This window comes from Siphateles boraxobius, unplaced genomic scaffold (assembly GCF_051911475.1).
Source record: "Siphateles boraxobius isolate OS27281-9 unplaced genomic scaffold, OSU_SipBor_1 44, whole genome shotgun sequence".
NCBI lineage: Eukaryota > Metazoa > Chordata > Actinopteri > Cypriniformes > Leuciscidae > Siphateles > Siphateles boraxobius.
In genome coordinates, this window is record NW_027509075.1 from 317,599 (window position 1) to 340,722 (window position 23,124).

Sequence of the window (23,124 nt, forward strand, 5' to 3'; positions counted from 1 at the left end):
TCCCAATGTCCTAATCTTCCACAATAGTGGCAGCTGCCTTCTTTTTTAGACCACCTGTTTTCTTGTTTTGCTGTGCTAAATGTAGCTGCTGCTGCTACTCTCACTTTGGTTTTAACATCAGCATCTCTTTCCCATGCAGCTAACCTGTCAACGTTACTTCTGAGAGTTCTGTTAGACCAAGTTAGATCTAGGAATGGCAAAGCTCTTCTGTATTCGGCTACAAGGCCATCTGACCAGATACGAATTAGTGGTCCTTTGTCATCGAGCACACTTTCAGAATCATCCACTATTCCACTGTAAGTTATGGCTGACTGACAAAACCGTTCAGTATATTCATTTACCGTTTCTTGTTTCTTTTGTACACAGCTAGTAACTCTAGACCAGTCTATTTTGGGTCCTAAGATAGTCTTTAGGATTTTCAAAACACCTTCTCTCATATCACCTCTACTGGCATGTTGTAGTTCAGAAGTCACTGCAGATTCAAAACTGTTGAATTCAGAATCAGTTAAAATTTGTGACATTAACTGTGTGACTTCTGTTAACGACATGTCATATAGACGAATTTTGCTGATCAATGCCCTTCTAAATTCAGAAAACTGTTTACGTGGTGAGGGTAAACTCTCAGAGAGTCGTTCTATATCCTTAGGTCCAAGGGCTTTTGCGACAGTTTGTATTCGGACTACAGAAGGGTGGGTAGAAACACTTTCATTTTCCTCAATTCCCGGTGATCTTTTTCTAGCTCCACATACATAAACTGAATTTACAGGCTTATCAGTGACTGATTGGATGGCTACATCTGTTTCAAAGAATGCTCATAAATCAGGGTAAATGTTATCAGGCTGACTTACTACTTCCACATCAGTTTTTTCTGCATCTTTGTTGTGGTTCAATTTCTTGGTCAATGCGGAAACTCTAGCACGTAGCTCTTTGTTCTCTTTCTCTAGCTCTGCGTTATGCTGAGACTGTTCTGTAGCTTTTGCTAAAAGAAATTCTCTATGGCAACAAATTATGGCTTTCACATTGTTCTTGCGAATACTTGCTCCTAGTACTTGTTTACACTCTTCTACAGACCAAATCTTATCTGGATGAATCTCATATTTCTGTGTTAGTTCTTGTCTAACTTTTTCAGTGACTATTAGATCCATCTGTTCTCCTAACAGTGTTTTAAATTCGCTATCTGACCACAAAGGAGTAGCAAGACCACCTTTTTTAGTTGTGGAGATTAGTCTAGCACTTTTCTTAATCATTTTGTGGATTTCTTTGTTAACACACAAACAAACACTAAAACTTCTCTGATCAGAAGAGGTTACACTCGTTAACACAGACTTGTTACCAACACATCACAAACTATTAGCAGGTTACGCTAATCTTCCCTGCCTGAAACAGAGGGTCAAACTTTTCTTCTCTAAAATAATTTTTTTAGAGGGTAACAACACAAAATAACAAAAAAATAAATAATAATAATTAGCAAATGATACTAATCTTCCCTGCCTGACAAACAGAGGATATCTTTTTAACACGTGATGTTAAAAACTTCCCTGCCTGAACAGAGGTTCAAACTCTCTCTCTAAAAGAAATTTTTTAGAGGGTAACACCACAAGGTAACAAACAACAAAACAAATAATTAGCAAAATAATACTAATCTTCCCTGCCTGACACAGAGGATATCTTTTTAACATGTGATGTTAAAAACGCCCCTGCCTGAACAGAGGATATATTTTCATCTTTAAAAGACAACTTTTAAAGGATAACTTTAGGTAATCAAACACTACAGCTGTCTGATAACTCTTTCTCTGACGGCACAGAGGCACAAAATTCGTACTGGTCTGGTTCTTTGAATAGAGTGAAACTCACCGAATCGTTGTTTGAATGAAAAGATTCAGTCTGGAAAACTCAGTCAGCTTTGTTGAGGTCCAGTTGAGATTCAGTTCTGGAACTCAGTCAGAAAGTTCATTCTTTGTTGAGATCTTTGTTGAGCTTGAGGTTTTCAAGATTCCGTCTGGAACTCAGTCAGAAAGTTCATCCTTCGTTGAGATCTTTTGTTGATTCAATCTGGATTCTGGTGAGTAGCTCTATCCGGGTCGCGGCAGCATCTGTTGTGACGTTTTTCCTTCTCAAGTGTTGAAAACTTAGAAGTGCAGACCAGGAGACTTTAAGAGGTATCTTTCGAGCAGAAGTTCTTTATTGCGTCGCTGTAGTCATCTCAATCAAGTCTAAATAAGAGAACTTTACATTGCAGTTTATATACATTTCAAGGGTGTGGAATTAATTTCATAGAGGAGGGGACTCTTGATTCAGCTGGTTACCTGATTTCATCAGGTAACAGTGTAACTCAGAGTCTTGAGATGCTAATTCAACAAGCCTGATTAGATCAACAAAAGGCCCAGCTGACCTTTGAGATGTGACAAGAGGTTAATGTCTGAAACCTTGATTGCCTCAAAATGGAAAACAGTGTGTGCATCTTTCTCAGTTAAAATACTATAGTATTGGAAGCTCAATAAAACATTTAAATACAATTTGTAATCCTACACATATTATGTCATGTATATATCCCTTGAATGCACACTGCAGTCCTTTTTGTCTTGCTCTCTCAGATATTTCACATGTTCGCCAAAAATACTAATTATCTCATTGGGAATGTCTGACACCAGTGCATACACACTGTAATAGACGTGCTAGACGAGAAAGCTTGACAGGCGTAGCAACAGTAACTAAGGAGGGCGGGGCTTAACGAAGGGTCAATTGGCACTACACACGCAATGGAGAATGGAGTTTATCAAACCAGGAGAAAATACATCTGCTTTGGAGAAGAAAGTAAAAAACAAGTGGCGCTGGGCATGGCTTGAAGAAAGAGGACAAAACGGGAAGGCTTTAGGCACTTGGTGCAGTAAACTTGCGGAGCCCGGAGCTTGTTTTTGCATAGTTTGCAACAAAAAGCTTCACTATGCCACTAGCGGTAAAAAAACAACAACAAACAAAACACTTGTCCGTCATGATGGAGAATGGAATTAAAGAGTAGTGAGAGAATGAGATGCGTGAGATCCTGTCAGCAGCGGCAGATCTTAAAGTTACAGCAGCCACTAATTCTCTCTCAGTAAAGTTAACCTAAGAACAAAGGGAACAGAGAAAACTACTAACTACTCTTTGACTAAAGAACGCTTGTAGCTTTAGTAAGGATTAATCTAATTTATAATTTATGCAGTGCGGACTGTTTTATAACCTTATTCAATTTCTGTATATTTCATACCTGTTAGACAGGAAAGGTACAGATAAATATGACATTTATTATGGGTTTAAGTGAGGATTGTTTTAAGTTCACTTTAATTAAAAGTTATTTTTTTGAAGCCTAACAAATGTTTAAAATTTGGGGGGGGAAATAATTTTCATCGAGACTTCAGTAGCTATATTAATATCAGTGATACTGGCCCAGTAATTAAAAGATGCAATTAAGATACAGCCGTAATACTTGTGAATAAATGGTTCCATTTGAAAATAAGTCCGTCTCTGCAGTCTGTCTATTCAGTGTCTGCCCCCCCCCCCCCCCCCCCCAAGCAAGAAAAAGTTCAGGCTCAGGATTTTTTTTCACTTTAACCCCTGTAATAACTCAACAAAAACATCATACCATTTTAGAAATATGTATTCCATAATAACACCAGTAGCTACATAAAATATACATATGGGCACAAATATGTAAACAGTCTACACAAGACTAAGTGCAAAATGTGTAAGTGTGTCAGGAAATAAACGAAATAGCCTTTTTAGTCTTAAAGACGACACACATGAACAGCATGTATCAACACATTTATGAGCCTCACAAGACATTGCTGTCAGTGTCAGGAGCTCAATCTATTTACCTCTACAAAATCCACACGCCGTACCAAAAATCCACATTACACATCTTCTATACAAAATTCACACCCTATACAAATCCCACAGCTGTACAATTCTCACAATTTTATACATTTATATACTTTTAAAAATATAAAATTTTTATACAATTTTATACTAAATTTACCCTATACAATACTCATCTGGATTGAAGCAGCAAACATTTAGTGTAGGAGTAAAAACAATGACATAACATTATTTAGCTAATATTTGAATCACAGCTTATATCGTGTTTTGACCATGGTTTTGACATCTACAACCCAACTGCATTTTACCTTAAACTTTCTTAAGAAGCCGCAATCGCTTCTCGGGTCGACATTAACACACTGACAAAATTGTATTCAGAATTTAAAATATTTTAAAATATTTGTTATACCACTTTTTAATGTGTGATTGTGTAAAGGTGTTCACGAGATACCAACCTTTCGCGAACTTGCTTTCAACGAACACTCGTTTTCATGGAGACGCGGGAGGGACTGTCTGTCTGTGTTTGTGTGTGTGTTCGCGTATGTGAGAGAGACGCGTGAGTGACAGAGAGAGAGCAGGGAAAGGAAATGCAGCTGAACGAATACGCTGCGTTTTTTTTTTTTTTAAATGAATACCGAAACGCAATATGTGGCGGCGGCCCAAGACATTGACAAAGACGAAAACTAAGGACATTTACTCTATAATTTTATTTTATTTTAGTTAGTTTTGCCAAACACACATTACAGTTTTAGTTAGATATCGTTTTTTTGTAATGCCTCGTTTTTATTTTGATTTCAGTTAACGACAATGTTTTTTCCCACCTAGTTTTGGTTTTTCGTTCGTTTTCCTTAACGATTATAACCTTGGTGAGTGAGTGCGAGAGTGAGCGACGGAAGAGGAGAGTGAGCGACGGAAGAGGTGTGTGAGTGAGCGTGAGAGTGAGCGACGGAAGAGCAGGTGTGAGAGTGAGCGCAAGGGTGAGCGACGGAGAAGGAGGTTTGTGAGTGAGCGACGGAAGAGGAAGAGTGAGCGCAAGAGTAAGCGACGGAAGAGGAGGGCTGCGTCCGAAACCGCATACTCAATGAGTAGGTACTAAATTTCAATAAGTACTTACTTAACGAGCGCTAAAAGAGTACGTACTTTATAGCCAAATCTCGTTGAGTATGAATGCGAACCGGACATCTGCCATGTTGACGTTATCATGTGACCTACGACGCGTTATCACAAGTGCAACAACTTAAAAGATATGAACGACACGTTTAATTAATCTCTGTAATATCTTGATATTGATTAAACCTGCTTATTTTGTGATTGTAGTATAATCAATACATTTAGGGTCGATTTAAGTTCTTATTTTTAACGCTTCTAATGTGACCCACAGTTTAAATATGCTATATATATATATATATATATATATATATATATATATATTAATACTTATATATAACACCTTAAATATATAATTTTTCATTACAAAAAACCTAAATCGTCATCTCTTGAATATGTTTTTAATTTCTTTATTTTAAATCCAAAATGGATTACGACAGTGTGTGAGAGACCGAGTGTCTGAGAGAGCGCTCGACAGTGTGTGAGAGACCGAGTGTGTCTGAGAGAGCGCTCGACAGTGTGTGAGAGACCGAGTGTGTCCGAGAGAGCGCTCGACAGTGTGTGAGAGACCGAGTGTGTCCGAGAGAGCGCTCGACAGTGTGTGAGAGACCGAGTGTGTCTGAGAGTGCGCTCGACAGTGTGTGAGAGACCGAGTGTGTCCGAGAGAGCGCTCGACAGTGTGCGAGAGAGACCGAGTGTGTCCGAGAGAGCGCTCGACAGTGTGTGAGACCGAGTGTGTCCGAGAGAGCGCTCGACAGTGTGTGAGAGACCGAGTGTGTCTGAGAGAGCGCTCGACAGTGTGTGAGAGACAGAGTGTCTGAGAGAGCGCTCGACAGTGTGTGAGAGACCGAGTGTGTCCGAGAGAGCGCTCGACAGTGTGTGAGAGACCGAGTGTGTCCGAGAAAGCGCTCGACAGTGTGTGAGACCGAGTGTGTCTGAGAGAGCGCTCGACAGTGTGTGTGAGAGACAGAGTGTGTCCGAGAGAGCGCTCGACAGTGTGTGAGAGACCGAGTGTGTCCGAGAGAGCGCTCGACAGTGTGTGAGAGACCGATTGTGTCTGAGAGAGCGCTCGACAGTGTGTGAGAGACCGAATGTCTGAGAGAGCGTTCGACAGCGTGTGAGAGAGACCGAGTGTCTGAGAGAGCGCTCGACAGTGTGTGAGAGACCGAGTGTCTGAGAGAGCGCTCGACAGTGTGTGAGAGACCGAGTGTGTCCGAGAGAGCGCTCGACAGTGTGTGAGAGACCGAGTGTGTCCGAGAGAGCGCTCGACAGTGTGTGAGAGACCGAGTGTGTCCAAGAGAGCGCTCGACAGTGTGTGAGAGACCGAGTGTGTCCGAGAGAGCGCTCGACAGTGTGTGAGAGACCGAGTGTGTCTGTGAGCGCTCGACAGTGTGTGAGAGGCCGAGTGTGTCTGAGAGAGCGCTCGACAGTGTGTGTGAGAGACCGAGCGTGGCCTAGAGAGCGCTCGACAGTGTGTGTGAGACCGAGTGTGTCCTAGAGAGCGCTCGACAGTGTGTGTGAGACCGAGTGTGTCCGAGAGAACGCTCGACAGTGTGTGAGAGAGACCGAGTGTGTCTGAGAGCGCTCGACAGTGTGTGAAAGATCGAGTGTGTCCGAGAGTGCGCTCGACAGTGTGTGAAAGATCGAGTGTGTCCGAGAGTGCGCTCGACAGTGTGTGAGAGACCGAGTGTGTCCGAGAGAGTGCTCGACAGTGTGTGAGAGACCGAGTGTGTCTGAGAGTGCGATCGACAGTGTGTGAGAGACCGAGTGTGTCCGAGAGAGCGCTCGACAGTGTGCGAGAGAGACCGAGTGTGTCCGAGAGAGCGCTCGACAGTGTGTGAGACCGAGTGTGTCCGAGAGAGCGCTCGACAGTGTGTGAGAGGCCGAGTGTGTCTGAGAGAGCGCTCGACAGTGTGTGAGAGACAGAGTGTCTGAGAGAGCGCTCGACAGTGTGTGAGAGACCGAGTGTGTCCGAGAGAGCGCTCGACAGTGTGTGAGAGACCGAGTGTGTCCGAGAAAGCGCTCGACAGTGTGTGAGACCGAGTGTGTCTGAGAGAGCGCTCGACAGTGTGTGTGAGAGACAGTGTGTCCGAGAGAGCGCTCGACAGTGTGTGAGAGACCGAGTGTGTCCGAGAGAGCGCTCGACAGTGTGTGAGAGACCGATTGTGTCTGAGAGAGCGCTCGACAGTGTGTGAGAGACCGAATGTCTGAGAGAGCGTTCGACAGCGTGTGAGAGAGACCGAGTGTCTGAGAGAGCGCTCGACAGTGTGTGAGAGACCGAGTGTCTGAGAGAGCGCTCGACAGTGTGTGAGAGACCGAGTGTGTCCGAGAGAGCGCTCGACAGTGTGTGAGAGACCGAGTGTGTCCGAGAGAGCGCTCGACAGTGTGTGAGAGACCGAGTGTGTCCAAGAGAGCGCTCGACAGTGTGTGAGAGACCGAGTGTGTCTGTGAGCGCTCGACAGTGTGTGAGAGACCGAGTGTGTCTGAGAGCGCTCGACAGTGTGTGAGAGGCCGAGTGTGTCTGAGAGAGCGCTCGACAGTGTGTGAGAGACCGAGTGTGTCTGTGAGCGCTCGACAGTGTGTGAGAGGCCGAGTGTGTCTGAGAGAGCGCTCGACAGTGTGTGTGAGAGACCGAGCGTGGCCTAGAGAGCGCTCGACAGTGTGTGTGAGACCGAGTGTGTCCTAGAGAGCGCTCGACAGTGTGTGTGAGACCGAGTGTGTCCGAGAGAACGCTCGACAGTGTGTGAGAGAGACCGAGTGTGTCTGAGAGCGCTCGACAGTGTGTGAAAGATCGAGTGTGTCCGAGAGTGCGCTCGACAGTGTGTGAGAGACCGAGTGTGTCCGAGAGAGTGCTCGACAGTGTGCGAGAGAGACCGAGTGTGTCCGAGAGAGCGCTCGACAGTGTGTGAGACCGAGTGTGTCCGAGAGAGCGCTCGACAGTGTGTGAGAGACCGAGTGTGTCCGAGAGAGCGCTCGACAGTGTGTGAGAGACCGAGTGTGTCCGAGAGAGCGCTCGACAGTGTGTGAGAGACCGAGTGTTTGAGAGAGCGCTCGACAGTGTGTGAGAGACCGAGTGTCTGAGAGAGCGCTCGACAGTGTGTGAGACCGAGTGTGTCTGAGAGAGCGCTCGACAGTGTGTGAGAGACCGAGTGTGTCTGAGAGAGCGCTCGACAGTGTGTGAGAGACAGAGTGTCTGAGAGAGCGCTCGACAGTGTGTGAGAGACCGAGTGTGTCCGAGAGAGCGCTCGACAGTGTGTGAGAGACCGAGTGTGTCTGAGAGTGCGCTCGACAGTGTGTGAGAGACCGAGTGTGTCTGAGAGAGCGCTCGACAGTGTGTGAGAGACCGAGTGTGTCCGAGAGAGCGCTCGACAGTGTGTGAGAGACCGAGTGTGTCCGAGAGAGCGCTCGACAGTGTGTGAGAGACCGAGTGTGTCTGAGAGTGCGCTCGACAGTGTGTGAGAGACCGAGTGTGTCCGAGAGAGCGCTCGACAGTGTGCGAGAGAGACCGAGTGTGTCCGAGAGAGCGCTCGACAGTGTGTGAGACCGAGTGTGTCCGAGAGAGCGCTCGACAGTGTGTGAGAGACCGAGTGTGTCTGAGAGAGCGCTCGACAGTGTGTGAGAGACAGAGTGTCTGAGAGAGCGCTCGACAGTGTGTGAGAGACCGAGTGTGTCCGAGAGAGCGCTCGACAGTGTGTGAGAGACCGAGTGTGTCCGAGAAAGCGCTCGACAGTGTGTGAGACCGAGTGTGTCTGAGAGAGCGCTCGACAGTGTGTGTGAGAGACAGAGTGTGTCCGAGAGAGCGCTCGACAGTGTGTGAGAGACCGAGTGTGTCCGAGAGAGCGCTCGACAGTGTGTGAGAGACCGATTGTGTCTGAGAGAGCGCTCGACAGTGTGTGAGAGACCGAATGTCTGAGAGAGCGTTCGACAGCGTGTGAGAGAGACCGAGTGTCTGAGAGAGCGCTCGACAGTGTGTGAGAGACCGAGTGTCTGAGAGAGCGCTCGACAGTGTGTGAGAGACCGAGTGTGTCCGAGAGAGCGCTCGACAGTGTGTGAGAGACCGAGTGTGTCCGAGAGAGCGCTCGACAGTGTGTGAGAGACCGAGTGTGTCCAAGAGAGCGCTCGACAGTGTGTGAGAGACCGAGTGTGTCCGAGAGAGCGCTCGACAGTGTGTGAGAGACCGAGTGTGTCTGTGAGCGCTCGACAGTGTGTGAGAGGCCGAGTGTGTCTGAGAGAGCGCTCGACAGTGTGTGTGAGAGACCGAGCGTGGCCTAGAGAGCGCTCGACAGTGTGTGTGAGACCGAGTGTGTCCTAGAGAGCGCTCGACAGTGTGTGTGAGACCGAGTGTGTCCGAGAGAACGCTCGACAGTGTGTGAGAGAGACCGAGTGTGTCTGAGAGCGCTCGACAGTGTGTGAAAGATCGAGTGTGTCCGAGAGTGCGCTCGACAGTGTGTGAAAGATCGAGTGTGTCCGAGAGTGCGCTCGACAGTGTGTGAGAGACCGAGTGTGTCCGAGAGAGTGCTCGACAGTGTGTGAGAGACCGAGTGTGTCTGAGAGTGCGATCGACAGTGTGTGAGAGACCGAGTGTGTCCGAGAGAGCGCTCGACAGTGTGCGAGAGAGACCGAGTGTGTCCGAGAGAGCGCTCGACAGTGTGTGAGACCGAGTGTGTCCGAGAGAGCGCTCGACAGTGTGTGAGAGGCCGAGTGTGTCTGAGAGAGCGCTCGACAGTGTGTGAGAGACAGAGTGTCTGAGAGAGCGCTCGACAGTGTGTGAGAGACCGAGTGTGTCCGAGAGAGCGCTCGACAGTGTGTGAGAGACCGAGTGTGTCCGAGAAAGCGCTCGACAGTGTGTGAGACCGAGTGTGTCTGAGAGAGCGCTCGACAGTGTGTGTGAGAGACAGTGTGTCCGAGAGAGCGCTCGACAGTGTGTGAGAGACCGAGTGTGTCCGAGAGAGCGCTCGACAGTGTGTGAGAGACCGATTGTGTCTGAGAGAGCGCTCGACAGTGTGTGAGAGACCGAATGTCTGAGAGAGCGTTCGACAGCGTGTGAGAGAGACCGAGTGTCTGAGAGAGCGCTCGACAGTGTGTGAGAGACCGAGTGTCTGAGAGAGCGCTCGACAGTGTGTGAGAGACCGAGTGTGTCCGAGAGAGCGCTCGACAGTGTGTGAGAGACCGAGTGTGTCCGAGAGAGCGCTCGACAGTGTGTGAGAGACCGAGTGTGTCCAAGAGAGCGCTCGACAGTGTGTGAGAGACCGAGTGTGTCTGTGAGCGCTCGACAGTGTGTGAGAGACCGAGTGTGTCTGAGAGCGCTCGACAGTGTGTGAGAGGCCGAGTGTGTCTGAGAGAGCGCTCGACAGTGTGTGAGAGACCGAGTGTGTCTGTGAGCGCTCGACAGTGTGTGAGAGGCCGAGTGTGTCTGAGAGAGCGCTCGACAGTGTGTGTGAGAGACCGAGCGTGGCCTAGAGAGCGCTCGACAGTGTGTGTGAGACCGAGTGTGTCCTAGAGAGCGCTCGACAGTGTGTGTGAGACCGAGTGTGTCCGAGAGAACGCTCGACAGTGTGTGAGAGAGACCGAGTGTGTCTGAGAGCGCTCGACAGTGTGTGAAAGATCGAGTGTGTCCGAGAGTGCGCTCGACAGTGTGTGAGAGACCGAGTGTGTCCGAGAGAGTGCTCGACAGTGTGCGAGAGAGACCGAGTGTGTCCGAGAGAGCGCTCGACAGTGTGTGAGACCGAGTGTGTCCGAGAGAGCGCTCGACAGTGTGTGAGAGACCGAGTGTGTCCGAGAGAGCGCTCGACAGTGTGTGAGAGACCGAGTGTGTCCGAGAGAGCGCTCGACAGTGTGTGAGAGACCGAGTGTTTGAGAGAGCGCTCGACAGTGTGTGAGAGACCGAGTGTCTGAGAGAGCGCTCGACAGTGTGTGAGACCGAGTGTGTCTGAGAGAGCGCTCGACAGTGTGTGAGAGACCGAGTGTGTCTGAGAGAGCGCTCGACAGTGTGTGAGAGACAGAGTGTCTGAGAGAGCGCTCGACAGTGTGTGAGAGACCGAGTGTGTCCGAGAGAGCGCTCGACAGTGTGTGAGAGACCGAGTGTGTCCGAGAGAGCGCTCGACAGTGTGTGAGACCGAGTGTGTCTGAGAGAGCGCTCGACAGTGTGTGAGACCGAGTGTGTCTGAGAGAGCGCTCGACAGTGTGTGTGAGAGACAGAGTGTGTCCGAGAGAGCGCTCGACAGTGTGTGAGAGACCGAGTGTGTCCGAGAGAGCGCTCGACAGTGTGTGAGAGACCGATTGTGTCTGAGAGAGCGCTCGACAGTGTGTGAGAGACCGAATGTCTGAGAGAGCGTTCGACAGCGTGTGAGAGAGACCGAGTGTCTGAGAGAGCGCTCGACAGTGTGTGAGAGGCCGAGTGTGTCCGAGAGAGCGCTCGACAGTGTGTGAGAGACCGAGTGTGTCCGAGAGAGCGCTCGACAGTGTGTGAGAGACCGAGTGTGTCCGAGAGAGCGCTCGACAGTGTGTGAGAGACCGAGTGTGTCCAAGAGAGCGCTCGACAGTGTGTGAGAGACCGAGTGTGTCCGAGAGAGCGCTCGACAGTGTGTGAGAGACCGAGTGTGTCTGTGAGCGCTCGACAGTGTGTGAGAGGCCGAGTGTGTCTGAGAGAGCGCTCGACAGTGTGTGTGAGAGACCGAGCGTGGCCTAGAGAGCGCTCGACAGTGTGTGTGAGACCGAGTGTGTCCGAGAGAACGCTCGACAGTGTGTGAGAGAGACCGAGTGTGTCTGAGAGCGCTCGACAGTGTGTGAGAGAACGAGTGTGTCCGAGAGAGCGCTCGACAGTGTGTGAGAGAGACCGAGTGTCCGAGAGAGCGCTCGACAGTGTGTGAGAGAGACCGAGTGTGTCCGAGAGAGCGCTCGACAGTGTGTGAGAGACAGAGTGTGTCTGAGAGAGCGCTCGACAGTGTGTGAAAGACCGAGTGTGTCCGAGAGAGCGCTCGACAGTGTGTGAAAGACCGAGTGTGTCCGAGAGAGCTTTCGACAGTGTGTGAGAGACCGAGTGTGTCCGAGAGAGCGCTCGACAGTGTGTGAGAGACCGAGTGTGTCCGAGAGAGCGCTCGACAGTGTGTGAGAGACCGAGTGTCCGAGAGAGCGCTCGACAGTGTGTTAGAGACCGAGTGTTTGAGAGAGCGCTCGACAGTGTGTGAGAGACCGAGTGTCTGAGAGAGCGCTCGACAGTGTGTGAGACCGAGTGTGTCTGAGAGAGCGCTCGACAGTGTGTGAGAGACCGAGTGTGTCCGAGAGAGCGCTCGACAGTGTGTGAGAGACCGAGTGTGTCCGAGAGAGCGCTCGACAGTGTGTGAGAGACCGAGTCTGTCTGAGAGAGTGCTCGACAGTGTGTGAAAGATCGAGTGTGTCCGAGAGTGCGCTCGACAGTGTGTGAGAGACCGAGTGTGTCCGAGAGAGCGCTCGACAGTGTGTGAGAGACCGAGTGTGTCTGAGAGAGCGCTCGACAGTGTGTGAGAGACCGAGTGTCTGAGAGAGCGCTCGACAGTGTGTGAGAGACCGAGTGTGTCCGAGAGAGTGCTCGACAGTGTGTGAGAGACCGAGTGTGTCCGAGAGAGCGCTCGACAGTGTGTGAGAGACCGAGTGTGTCTGTGAGTGCTCGACAGTGTGTGAGAGACCGAGTGTGTCTGAGAGAGCGCTCGACAGTGTGTGTGAGAGACCGAGTGTGTCTGAGAGAGCGCTCGACAGTGTGTGAGAGAGACCGAGTGTGTCCGAGAGAGCGCTCGAGTGTGTGAGAGAGACCGAGTGTGTCCGAGAGAGCGCTCGAGTGTGTGAGAGAGACCGAGTGTGTCCGAGAGAGCGCTCGACAGTGTGTGAAAGACCGAGTGTGTCCGAGAGAGCGCTCGACAGTGTGTGAAAGACAGAGTGTGTCCGAGAGAGCGCTCGACAGTGTGTGAGAGACCGAGTGTGTCCGAGAGAGCGCTCGACAGTGTGTGACAGACCGAGTGTCCGAGAGAGCGCTCGACAGTGTGTGAGAGACCGAGTGTCCGAGAGAGCGCTCGACAGTGTGTTAGAGAGAACGAGTGTGTCCGAGAGAGCGCTCGACAGTGTGTGAGAGAGACCGAGTGTCCGAGAGAGCGCTCGACAGTGTGTGAGAGAGACCGAGTGTGTCCGAGAGAGCGCTCGACAGTGTGTGAGAGACCGAGTGTGTCCGAGAGAGCGCTCGACAGTGTGTGAGAGACCGAGTGTGTCCGAGAGAGCGCTCGACAGTGTGTGAGAGACCGAGTGTCTGAGAGAGCGCTCGACAGTGTGTGAGAGACCGAGTGTGTCCGAGAGAGCGCTCGACAGTGTGTGAGAGACCGAGTGTGTCCGAGAGAGTGCTCGACAGTGTGTGAGAGACCGAGTGTGTCTGTGAGCGCTCGACAGTGTGTGAGAGACCGAGTGTGTCTGAGAGAGCGCTCGACAGTGTGTGAGAGACCGAGTGTGTCCGAGAGAGTGCTCGACAGTGTGCGAGAGAGACCGAGTGTGTCCGAGAGAGCGCTCGACAGTGTGTGAGACCGATCGTGTCCGAGAGAGCGCTCGACAGTGTGTGAGAGACCGAGTGTGTCCGAGAGAGCGCTCGACAGTGTGTGAGAGACCGAGTGTGTCCGAAAGAGCGCTCGACAGTGTGCGAGAGAGACCGAGTGTGTCCGAGAGAGCGCTCGACAGTGTGTGAGACCGAGTGTGTCCGAGAGAGCGCTCGACAGTGTGTGAGAGACCGAGTGTGTCCGAGAGAGCGCTCGACAGTGTGTGAGAGACCGAGTGTGTCTGAGAGAGCGCTCGACAGTGTGTGAGAGACCGAGTGTCTGAGAGAGCGCTCAACAGTGTGTGAGAGACCGAGTGTGTCTGAGAGAGCGCTCGACAGTGTGTGAGAGACCGAGTGTGTCTGAGAGAGCGCTCGACAGTGTGTGAGAGACCGAGTGTCTGAGAGAGCGCTCAACAGTGTGTGAGAGACCGAGTGTGTCTGAGAGAGCGCTCGACAGTGCGTGAGAGACCGAGTGTGTCTGAGAGAGCGCTCGACAGTGTGTGAGAGACCGAGTGTGTCCGAGAGAGCGCTCGACAGTGTGTGAGAGAGACCGAGTGTCCGAGAGAGCGCTCGACAGTGTGTGAGAGAGACCGAGTGTGTCCGAGAGAGCGCATGACAGTGTGTGAGAGACCGAGTGTGTCCGAGAGAGCGTTCGACAGTGTGTGAGAGACCGAGTGTGTCTGAGAGAGCGCTCGGCATACTGACTTTGTCTTTTCTTGAACTATTTCAGAACTTCCTCCACCCCTTGGGCCATGGTGCCATGACTTCCTGCAGACTGAGTCCTTGGGCCGACGGTTGGGACGGTGTCGAGATGTCCCTGGACGCCATGGCTCCCTGTGGACTCACTATTCTATGGTAGGTTTCGGTGGGCGACGCTTGGGAAGGTTGGCGAAACCGAGTGGGTGTCGTGATGTCCCTGGACGACACGACTCCCTGCGGACTGAGTCTTCCGTCCCATGGAAGGTTCGGTGTGGCGATGGGTCCAGGTTCCTTTCGGCAACCCCCTGAGGGGTGTTGCAGCTCACTGCGGCTGATTCCTTGATGCGACGGTTAAGACTTTGTGGCGCCCACTGTCCCGACCGTTGCCTCAAGGAGTCTGTCTGCTGGGAGTTGGACACCCCCCAGGGAGTGCTGAAGGAACCCGGGCGTAACGCCCACTGATCCACCAATGGGTTTTCGTCAACACCCCCCCTGGGGATAACACGAAACTGCCTCTGGTCTGATTTCTTGGGCTGATGATTGAGACGGTGGGCGCCCACTGTCCCAGCCGTCGGCCCAAGGAGTCTTGCTGCAGGGAGTCGCGTCAAACCCAGGGAGGTATCGGCTAAACCCTTGGGTGGTTTGGTGGGCGATGCGTTTGGGTCTGAGTCCTTGGGCGACGGTGGGGGTGTTGTGACGACTCCGGTCGCCACAGCTTCCTCTGGACTCAGTTCTCCATCCCATGGTAGGTTCGGTGGGCGATACGTTTGGGTCTGAGTCCTTGGGCGACGGTGGGGGTGTTGTGACGACTCCGGTCGCCACAGCTTCCTTTGGACTCAGTTCTCTATCCCATGGTAGGTTCCGGTGGGCGATACGTTTGGGCCTGAGTCCTTGGGCGACGGTGAGGGGGTGTCGTGACGACTCCGGTCGCCACAGCTCCCTCTGGACTCAGGCCTCCTTTCCTTTTCCCATTTCTTTCCAGGCCATATCAAGATCAGATGGTGGACCTGCACCTAGACACGACCACAACGCATGTAGTCAGCTGGATCCGGGCCGTATATATCAGATGGAAGACCAGCACCTGTCCCATGGGTGTCAGCAGAGCGATGAAATCAACATTGATTCCATGTGAGAATATTAGATCTAATGTTTGATTACAACATTAAGTGAGTCCTGACACGTTACCTAATTCCAATAGAGTTCAGAATGTCTGTACATTCCAATGTTGGCCTGAATACAGTAGCCAGCACAAATCTTAAGTGGAATTTTGCACTTACACTTAGAGGTCTAGATTGAAATATAATTCTTTTGAAGTGACGGTGCATTATGCAACACAGAGTAATACTGAAATAGTAGTATAAATTACAGCAACACCTCCTTCATTTCCTATCAGCCGAGGCTCGTGTTTATAACAATAATCTTTGTAGGTTTTAATAATCTTCCCCCGTTCCACTGCACGTTTTTAAATGACAAACCACTCTGTGTGATCGGGGCCTCAGCTCTTTGTCTGTTCCCCTGTGATTAATGTGAAAATTATGAAATAAAGTCACTAAAAAGATTTTAAGTGCTAATAACCTCTGTGTCCTTGAAGTAATTCAATAGATTTTCGCCCCCAATACAGGATACAAGATAAAAGACGAGAGGGCGTGGTTTAAACTAAAATGACTGCAGCGCTTGTGAGTGGAGAAAAACAATAAAAGTTTACATGTGTAAAAGGAATAAATAGGGATATACATGAAATATTTTTCACTTAAATTAACAGATTAACAAAATTAAGAAAAAACGGTCACAAAAAGGACCCCAATTTCATTGTTGAACAGACATTACAAACGAGTTCACGTAAAGGAAACAGACGGCAGAAAGCGCGCCCCGTTATTCTTTATTTTACAAAGACACAACGTTTTGTTTTTTTAGTGTGTGTGTGTGTGTGTATACAACAGAAACTAATTTTAAGCTTTCTATTAGTGTACTTTTATATGAAGCCAATAAAATTGAAAAATGGTTCTCATGTCTCTGTGGCAAGTATACACTTAGGTCCTAAAAAACATGAAGACGGCAGAAAGTGCACCCTGTGCTTTTTCTTAATTTTCAAAACAACAGTGCAAAGCAGGGGTTAGGTTAGCGTTGAATTCAGAATGCTAAGCATACTGACTTTGTCTTTTCTTGAACTATTTCAGAACTTCCTCCACCCCTTGGGCGATGGTGCCATGACTTCCTGCAGACTGAGTCCTTGGGCCGACGGTTGGGACGGTGTCGAGATGTCCCTGGACGCCATGGCTCCCTGTGGACTCACTATTCTATGGTAGGTTTCGGTGGGCGACGCTTGGGAAGGTTGGCGAAACCGTGTGGGTGTTGTGATGTCCCTGGACGACACGACTCCCTGCGGACTGAGTCTTCCGTCCCATGGAAGGTTCGGTGTGGCGATGGGTCCAGGTTCCTTTCGGCAACCCCCTGAGGGGTGTTGCAGCTCACTGCGGCTGATTCCTTGGTGCGACGGTTAAGACTTTGTGGCGCCCACTGTCCCGACCGTTGCCTCAAGGAGTCTGTCTGCTGGGAGTTGGACACCCCCCAGGGAGTGCTGAAGGAACCCGGGCGTAACGCCCACTGATCCACCAATGGGTTTTCGTCAACACCCCCCCTGGGGATAACACGAAACTGCCTCTGGTCTGATTTCTTGGGCTGATGATTGAGACTGTGGGCGCCCACTGTCCCAGCCGTCGGCCCAAGGAGTCTTGCTGCAGGGAGTCGCGTCAAACCCAGGGAGGTATCGGCTAAACCCTTGGGTGGTTTGGTGGGCGATGCGTTTGGGTCTGAGTCCTTGGGCGACGGTGGGGGTGTTGTGACGACTCCGGTCGCCACAGCTTCCTCTGGACTCAGTTCTCCATCCCATGGTAGGTTCGGTGGGCGATACGTTTGGGTCTGAGTCCTTGGGCGACGGTGGGGGTGTTGTGACGACTCCGGTCGCCACAGCTTCCTCTGGACTCAGTTCTCCATCCCATGGTAGGTTCCGGTGGGCGATACGTTTGGGCCTGAGTCCTTGGGCGACGGTGAGGGGGTGTAGTGACGACTCCGGTCGCCACAGCTCCCTCTGGACTCAGGCCTCCTTTCCTTTTCCCATTTCTTTCCAGGCCATATCAAGATCAGATGGTGGACCTGCACCTAGACACGACCACAACGCATGTAGTCAGCTGGATCCGGGCCGTATATATCAGATGGAAGACCAGCACCTGTCCCATGGGTGTCAGCAGAGCGATGAAATCAACATTGATTCCATGTGAGAATATTAGATCTAATGTTTGATTACAACATTAAGTGAGTCCTGACACATGTTACCTAATTCCAATAGAGTTCAGAATGTCTGTACATTCCAATGGTGGCCTGAATACAGTAGCCAGCACAAATCTTAAGTGGAATTTTGCACTTACACTTAGAGGTCTAGATTGAAATATAATTCTTTTGAAGTGACGGTGCATTATGCAACACAGAGTAATACTGAAATAGTAGTATAAATTACAGCAACACCTCCTTCATTTCCTATCAGCCGAGGCTCGTGTTTATAACAATAATCTTTGTAGGTTTTAATAATCTTCCCCCGTTCCACTGCACGTTTTTAAATGACAAACCACTCTGTGTGATCGGGGCCTCAGCTCTTTGTCTGTTCCCCTGTGATTAATGTGAAAATTATGAAATAAAGTCACTAAAAAGATTTTAAGTGCTAATTACCTCTGTGTCCTTGAAGTAATTAAATAGATTTTCGCCCCAATACAGGATACAAGATAAAAGACGAGAGGGCGTGGTTTAAACTAAAATGACTGCAGCGCTTGTGAGTGGAGAAAAACAATAAAAGTGTACATGTGTAAAAGGAATAAATAGGGATATACATGAAATATTTTTCACTTAAATTAACAGATTAACAAAATTAAGAAAAAACGGTCACAAAAAGGACCCCAATTTCATTGTTGAACAGACATTACAAACGAGTTCACGTAAAGGAAACAGACGGCAGAAAGCGCGCCCCGTTATTCTTTATTTTACAAAGACACAACGTTTTGTTTTTTTAGTGTGTGTGTATACAACAGAAACTAATTTTAAGCTTTCTATTAGTGTACTTTTATATGAAGCCAATAAAATTGAAAAATGGTTCTCATGTCTCTGTGGCAAGTATACACTTAGGTCCTAAAAAACATGAAGACGGCAGAAAGTGCACCCTGTGCTTTTTCTTAATTTTCAAAACAACAGTGCAAAGCAGGGGTTAGGTTAGCGTTGAATTCAGAATGCTAAGCATACTGACTTTGTCTTTTCTTGAACTATTTCAGAACTTCCTCCACCCCTTGGGCCATGGTGCCATGACTTCCTGCAGACTGAGTCCTTGGGCCGACGGTTGGGACGGTGTCGAGATGTCCCTGGATGCCATGGCTCTCTGTGGACTCAGTATTCTATGGTAGGTTTCGGTGGGCGACGCTTGGGAAGGTTGGCGAAACCGAGTGGGTGTCGTGATGTCCCTGGACGACACGACTCCCTGCGGACTGAGTCTTCCGTCCCATGGAAGGTTCGGTGTGGCGATGGGTCCAGGTTCCTTTCGGCAACCCCCTGAGGGGTGTTGCAGCTCACTGCGGCTGATTCCTTGATGCGACGGTTAAGACTTTGTGGCGCCCACTGTCCCGACCGTTGCCTCAAGGAGTCTGTCTGCTGGGAGTTGGACACCTCCCAGGGAGTGCTTAAGGAACCCGGGCGTAACGCCCACTGATCCACCAATGGGTTTTCGTCAACACCCCCCCTGGGGATAACACGAAACTGCCTCTGGTCTGATTTCTTGGGCTGATGATTGAGACGGTGGGCGCCCACTGTCCCAGCCGTCGGCCCAAGGAGTCTTGCTGCAGGGAGTCGCGTCAAACCCAGGGAGGTATCGGCTAAACCCTTGGGTGGTTTGGTGGGCGATGCGTTTGGGTCTGAGTCCTTGGGCGACGGTGGGGGTGTTGTGACGACTCCGGTCGCCACAGCTTCCTCTGGACTCAGTTCTCCATCCCGTGGTAGGTTCGGTGGGCGATACGTTTGGGTCTGAGTCCTTGGGCGACGGTGGGGGTGTTGTGACGACTCCGGTCGCCACAGCTTCCTCTGGACTCAGTTCTCCATCCCATGGTAGGTTCGGTGGGCGATACGTTTGGGTCTGAGTCCTTGGGCGACGGTGGGGGTGTTGTGACGACTCCGGTCGCCACAGCTTCCTTTGGACTCAGTTCTCCATCCCATGGTAGGTTCCGGTGGGCGATACGTTTGGGCCTGAGTCCTTGGGCGACGGTGGGGGTGTTGTGACGACTCCGGTCGCCACAGTTTCCTCTGGACTCAGTTCTCCATCCCATGGTAGGTTCCGGTGGGCGATACGTTTGGGCCTGAGTCCTTGGGCGACGGTGGGGGTGTTGTGACGACTCCGGTCGCCACAGCTTCCTCTGGACTCAGTTCTCCATCCCATGGTAGGTTCGGTGGGCGATACGTTTGGGTCTGAGTCCTTGGGCGACGGTGGGGGTGTTGTGACGACTCCGGTCGCCACAGCTTCCTCTGGACTCAGTTCTCCATCCCATGGTAGGTTCGGTGGGCGATACGTTTGGGTCTGAGTCCTTGGGCGACGGTGAGGGGGTGTAGTGACGACTCCGGTCGCCACAGCTCCCTCTGGACTCAGGCCTCCTTTCCTTTTTCCATTTCTTTCCAGGCCATATCAAGATCAGATGGTGGACCTGCACCTAGACACGACCACAACGCATGTAGTCAGCTGGATCCGGGCCGTATATATCAGATGGAAGACCAGCACCTGTCCCATGGGTGTCAGCAGAGCGATGAAATCAACATTGATTCCATGTGAGAATATTAGATCTAATGTTTGATTACAACATTAAGTGAGTCCTGACACGTTACCTAATTCCAATAGAGTTCAGAATGTCTGTACATTCCAATGGTGGCCTCAATACAGTAGCCAGCACAAATCTTAAGTGGAATTTTGCACTTACACTTAGAGGTCTAGATTGAAATATAATTCTTTTGAAGTGACGGTGCATTATGCAACACAGAGTAATACTGAAATAGTAGTATAAATTACAGCAACACCTCCTTCATTTCCTATCAGCCGAGGCTCGTGTTTATAACAATAATCTTTGTAGGTTTTAATAATCTTCCCCCGTTCCACTGCACGTTTTTAAATGACAAACCACTCTGTGTGATCGGGGCCTCAGCTCTTTGTCTGTTCCCCTGTGATTAATGTGAAAATTATGAAATAAAGTCACTAAAAAGATTTTAAGTGCTAATAACCTCTGTGTCCTTGAAGTAATTAAATAGATTTTCGCCCCAATACAGGATACAAGATAAAAGACGAGAGGGCGTGGTTTAAACTAAAATGACTGCAGCGCTTGTGAGTGGAGAAAAACAATAAAAGTGTACATGTGTAAAAGGAATAAATAGGGATATACATGAAATATTTTTCACTTAAATTAACAGATTAACAAAATTAAGAAAAAACGGTCACAAAAAGGACCCCAATTTCATTGTTGAACAGACATTACAAACGAGTTCACGTAAAGGAAACAGACGGCAGAAAGCGCGCCCCGTTATTCTTTATTTTACAAAGACACAACGTTTTGTTTTTTTAGTGTGTGTGTATACAACAGAAACTAATTTTAAGCTTTCTATTAGTGTACTTTTATATGAAGCCAATAAAATTGAAAAATGGTTCTCATGTCTCTGTGGCAAGTATACACTTAGGTCCTAAAAAACATGAAGACGGCAGAAAGTGCACCCTGTGCTTTTTCTTAATTTTCAAAACAACAGTGCAAAGCAGGGGTTAGGTTAGCGTTGAATTCAGAATGCTAAGCATACTGACTTTGTCTTTTCTTGAACTATTTCAGAACTTCCTCCACCCCTTGGGCGATGGTGCCATGACTTCCTGCAGACTGAGTCCTTGGGCCGACGGTTGGGACGGTGTCGAGATGTCCCTGGACGCCATGGCTCCCTGTGGACTCACTATTCTATGGTAGGTTTCGGTGGGCGACGCTTGGGAAGGTTGGCGAAACCGTGTGGGTGTCGTGATGTCCCTGGACGACACGACTCCCTGCGGACTGAGTCTTCCGTCCCATGGAAGGTTCGGTGTGGCGATGGGTCCAGGTTCCTTTCGGCAACCCCCTGAGGGGTGTTGCAGCTCACTGCGGCTGATTCCTTGATGCGACGGTTAAGACTTTGTGGCGCCCACTGTCCCGACCGTTGCCTCAAGGAGTCTGTCTGCTGGGAGTTGGACACCCCCCAGGGAGTGCTGAAGGAACCCGGGCGTAACGCCCACTGATCCACCAATGGGTTTTTGTCAACACCCCCCCTGGGGATAACACGAAACTGCCTCTGGTCTGATTTCTTGGGCTGATGATTGAGACTGTGGGCGCCCACTGTCCCAGCCGTCGGCCCAAGGAGTCTTGCTGCAGGGAGTCGCGTCAAACCCAGGGAGGTATCGGCTAAACCCTTGGGTGGTTTGGTGGGCGATGCGTTTGGGTCTGAGTCCTTGGGCAACGGTGGGGGTGTTGTGACGACTCCGGTCGCCACAGCTTCCTCTGGACTCAGTTCTCCATCCCATGGTAGGTTCGGTGGGCGATACGTTTGGGTCTGAGTCCTTGGGCGACGGTGGGGGTGTTGTGACGACTCCGGTCGCCACAGCTTCCTCTGGACTCAGTTCTCCATCCCATGGTAGGTTCGGTGGGCGATACGTTTGGGTCTGAGTCCTTGGGCGACGGTGGGGGTGTTGTGACGACTCCGGTCGCCACAGCTTCCTTTGGACTCAGTTCTCCATCCCATGGTAGGTTCCGGTGGGCGATACGTTTGGGCCTGAGTCCTTGGGCGACGGTGGGGGTGTTGTGACGACTCCGGTCGCCACAGTTTCCTCTGGACTCAGTTCTCCATCCCATGGTAGGTTCCGGTGGGCGATACGTTTGGGCCTGAGTCCTTGGGCGACGGTGGGGGTGTTGTGACGACTCCGGTCGCCACAGCTTCCTCTGGACTCAGTTCTCCATCCCATGGTAGGTTCGGTGGGCGATACGTTTGGGTCTGAGTCCTTGGGCGACGGTGGGGGTGTTGTGACGACTCCGGTCGCCACAGCTTCCTCTGGACTCAGTTCTCCATCCCATGGTAGGTTCGGTGGGCGATACGTTTGGGTCTGAGTCCTTGGGCGACGGTGAGGGGGTGTAGTGACGACTCCGGTCGCCACAGCTCCCTCTGGACTCAGGCCTCCTTTCCTTTTTCCATTTCTTTCCAGGCCATATCAAGATCAGATGGTGGACCTGCACCTAGACACGACCACAACGCATGTAGTCAGCTGGATCCGGGCCGTATATATCAGATGGAAGACCAGCACCTGTCCCATGGGTGTCAGCAGAGCGATGAAATCAACATTGATTCCATGTGAGAATATTAGATCTAATGTTTGATTACAACATTAAGTGAGTCCTGACACATGTTACCTAATTCCAATAGAGTTCAGAATGTCTGTACATTCCAATGGTGGCCTCAATACAGTAGCCAGCACAAATCTTAAGTGGAATTTTGCACTTACACTTAGAGGTCTAGATTGAAATATAATTCTTTTGAAGTGACGGTGCATTATGCAACACAGAGTAATACTGAAATAGTAGTATAAATTACAGCAACACCTCCTTCATTTCCTATCAGTCGAGGCTCGTGTTTATAACAATAATCTTTGTAGGTTTTAATAATCTTCCCCCGTTCCACTGCACGTTTTTAAATGACAAACCACTCTGTGTGATCGGGGCCTCAGCTCTTTGTCTGTTCCCCTGTGATTAATGTGAAAATTATGAAATAAAGTCACTAAAAAGATTTTAAGTGCTAATAACCTCTGTGTCCTTGAAGTAATTAAATAGATTTTCGCCCCA

At 50.0% G+C, this 23,124-nt stretch overlaps 1 protein-coding gene and 1 long non-coding RNA gene across 2 annotated transcripts in view; one reads left to right on the plus strand and one right to left on the minus strand.

The window, feature by feature from the left end:
* LOC143708963 (uncharacterized) overlaps positions 1 to 23,124 on the minus strand; it is a 295,722-nt gene that overhangs the window by 145,554 nt on the left and 127,044 nt on the right. The window lies entirely within an intron of this gene.
* Positions 1 to 23,124, plus strand: part of LOC143708965 (double-stranded RNA-specific adenosine deaminase-like) — a 71,518-nt gene that overhangs the window by 32,447 nt on the left and 15,947 nt on the right. Inside the window, exons 6-13 of the mRNA XM_077200181.1 lie at positions 14,244 to 14,368; positions 15,195 to 15,340; positions 16,390 to 16,514; positions 17,341 to 17,486; positions 18,529 to 18,653; positions 19,917 to 20,062; positions 21,103 to 21,227; positions 22,491 to 22,636. Of these exons, the coding sequence (XP_077056296.1) occupies positions 14,244 to 14,368; positions 15,195 to 15,340; positions 16,390 to 16,391 (273 nt within the window). The 3' untranslated portion in view covers positions 16,392 to 16,514; positions 17,341 to 17,486; positions 18,529 to 18,653; ... (1 more) ...; positions 21,103 to 21,227; positions 22,491 to 22,636. The remainder of the gene's footprint in view (positions 1 to 14,243; positions 14,369 to 15,194; positions 15,341 to 16,389; positions 16,515 to 17,340; positions 17,487 to 18,528; positions 18,654 to 19,916; positions 20,063 to 21,102; positions 21,228 to 22,490; positions 22,637 to 23,124) is intronic.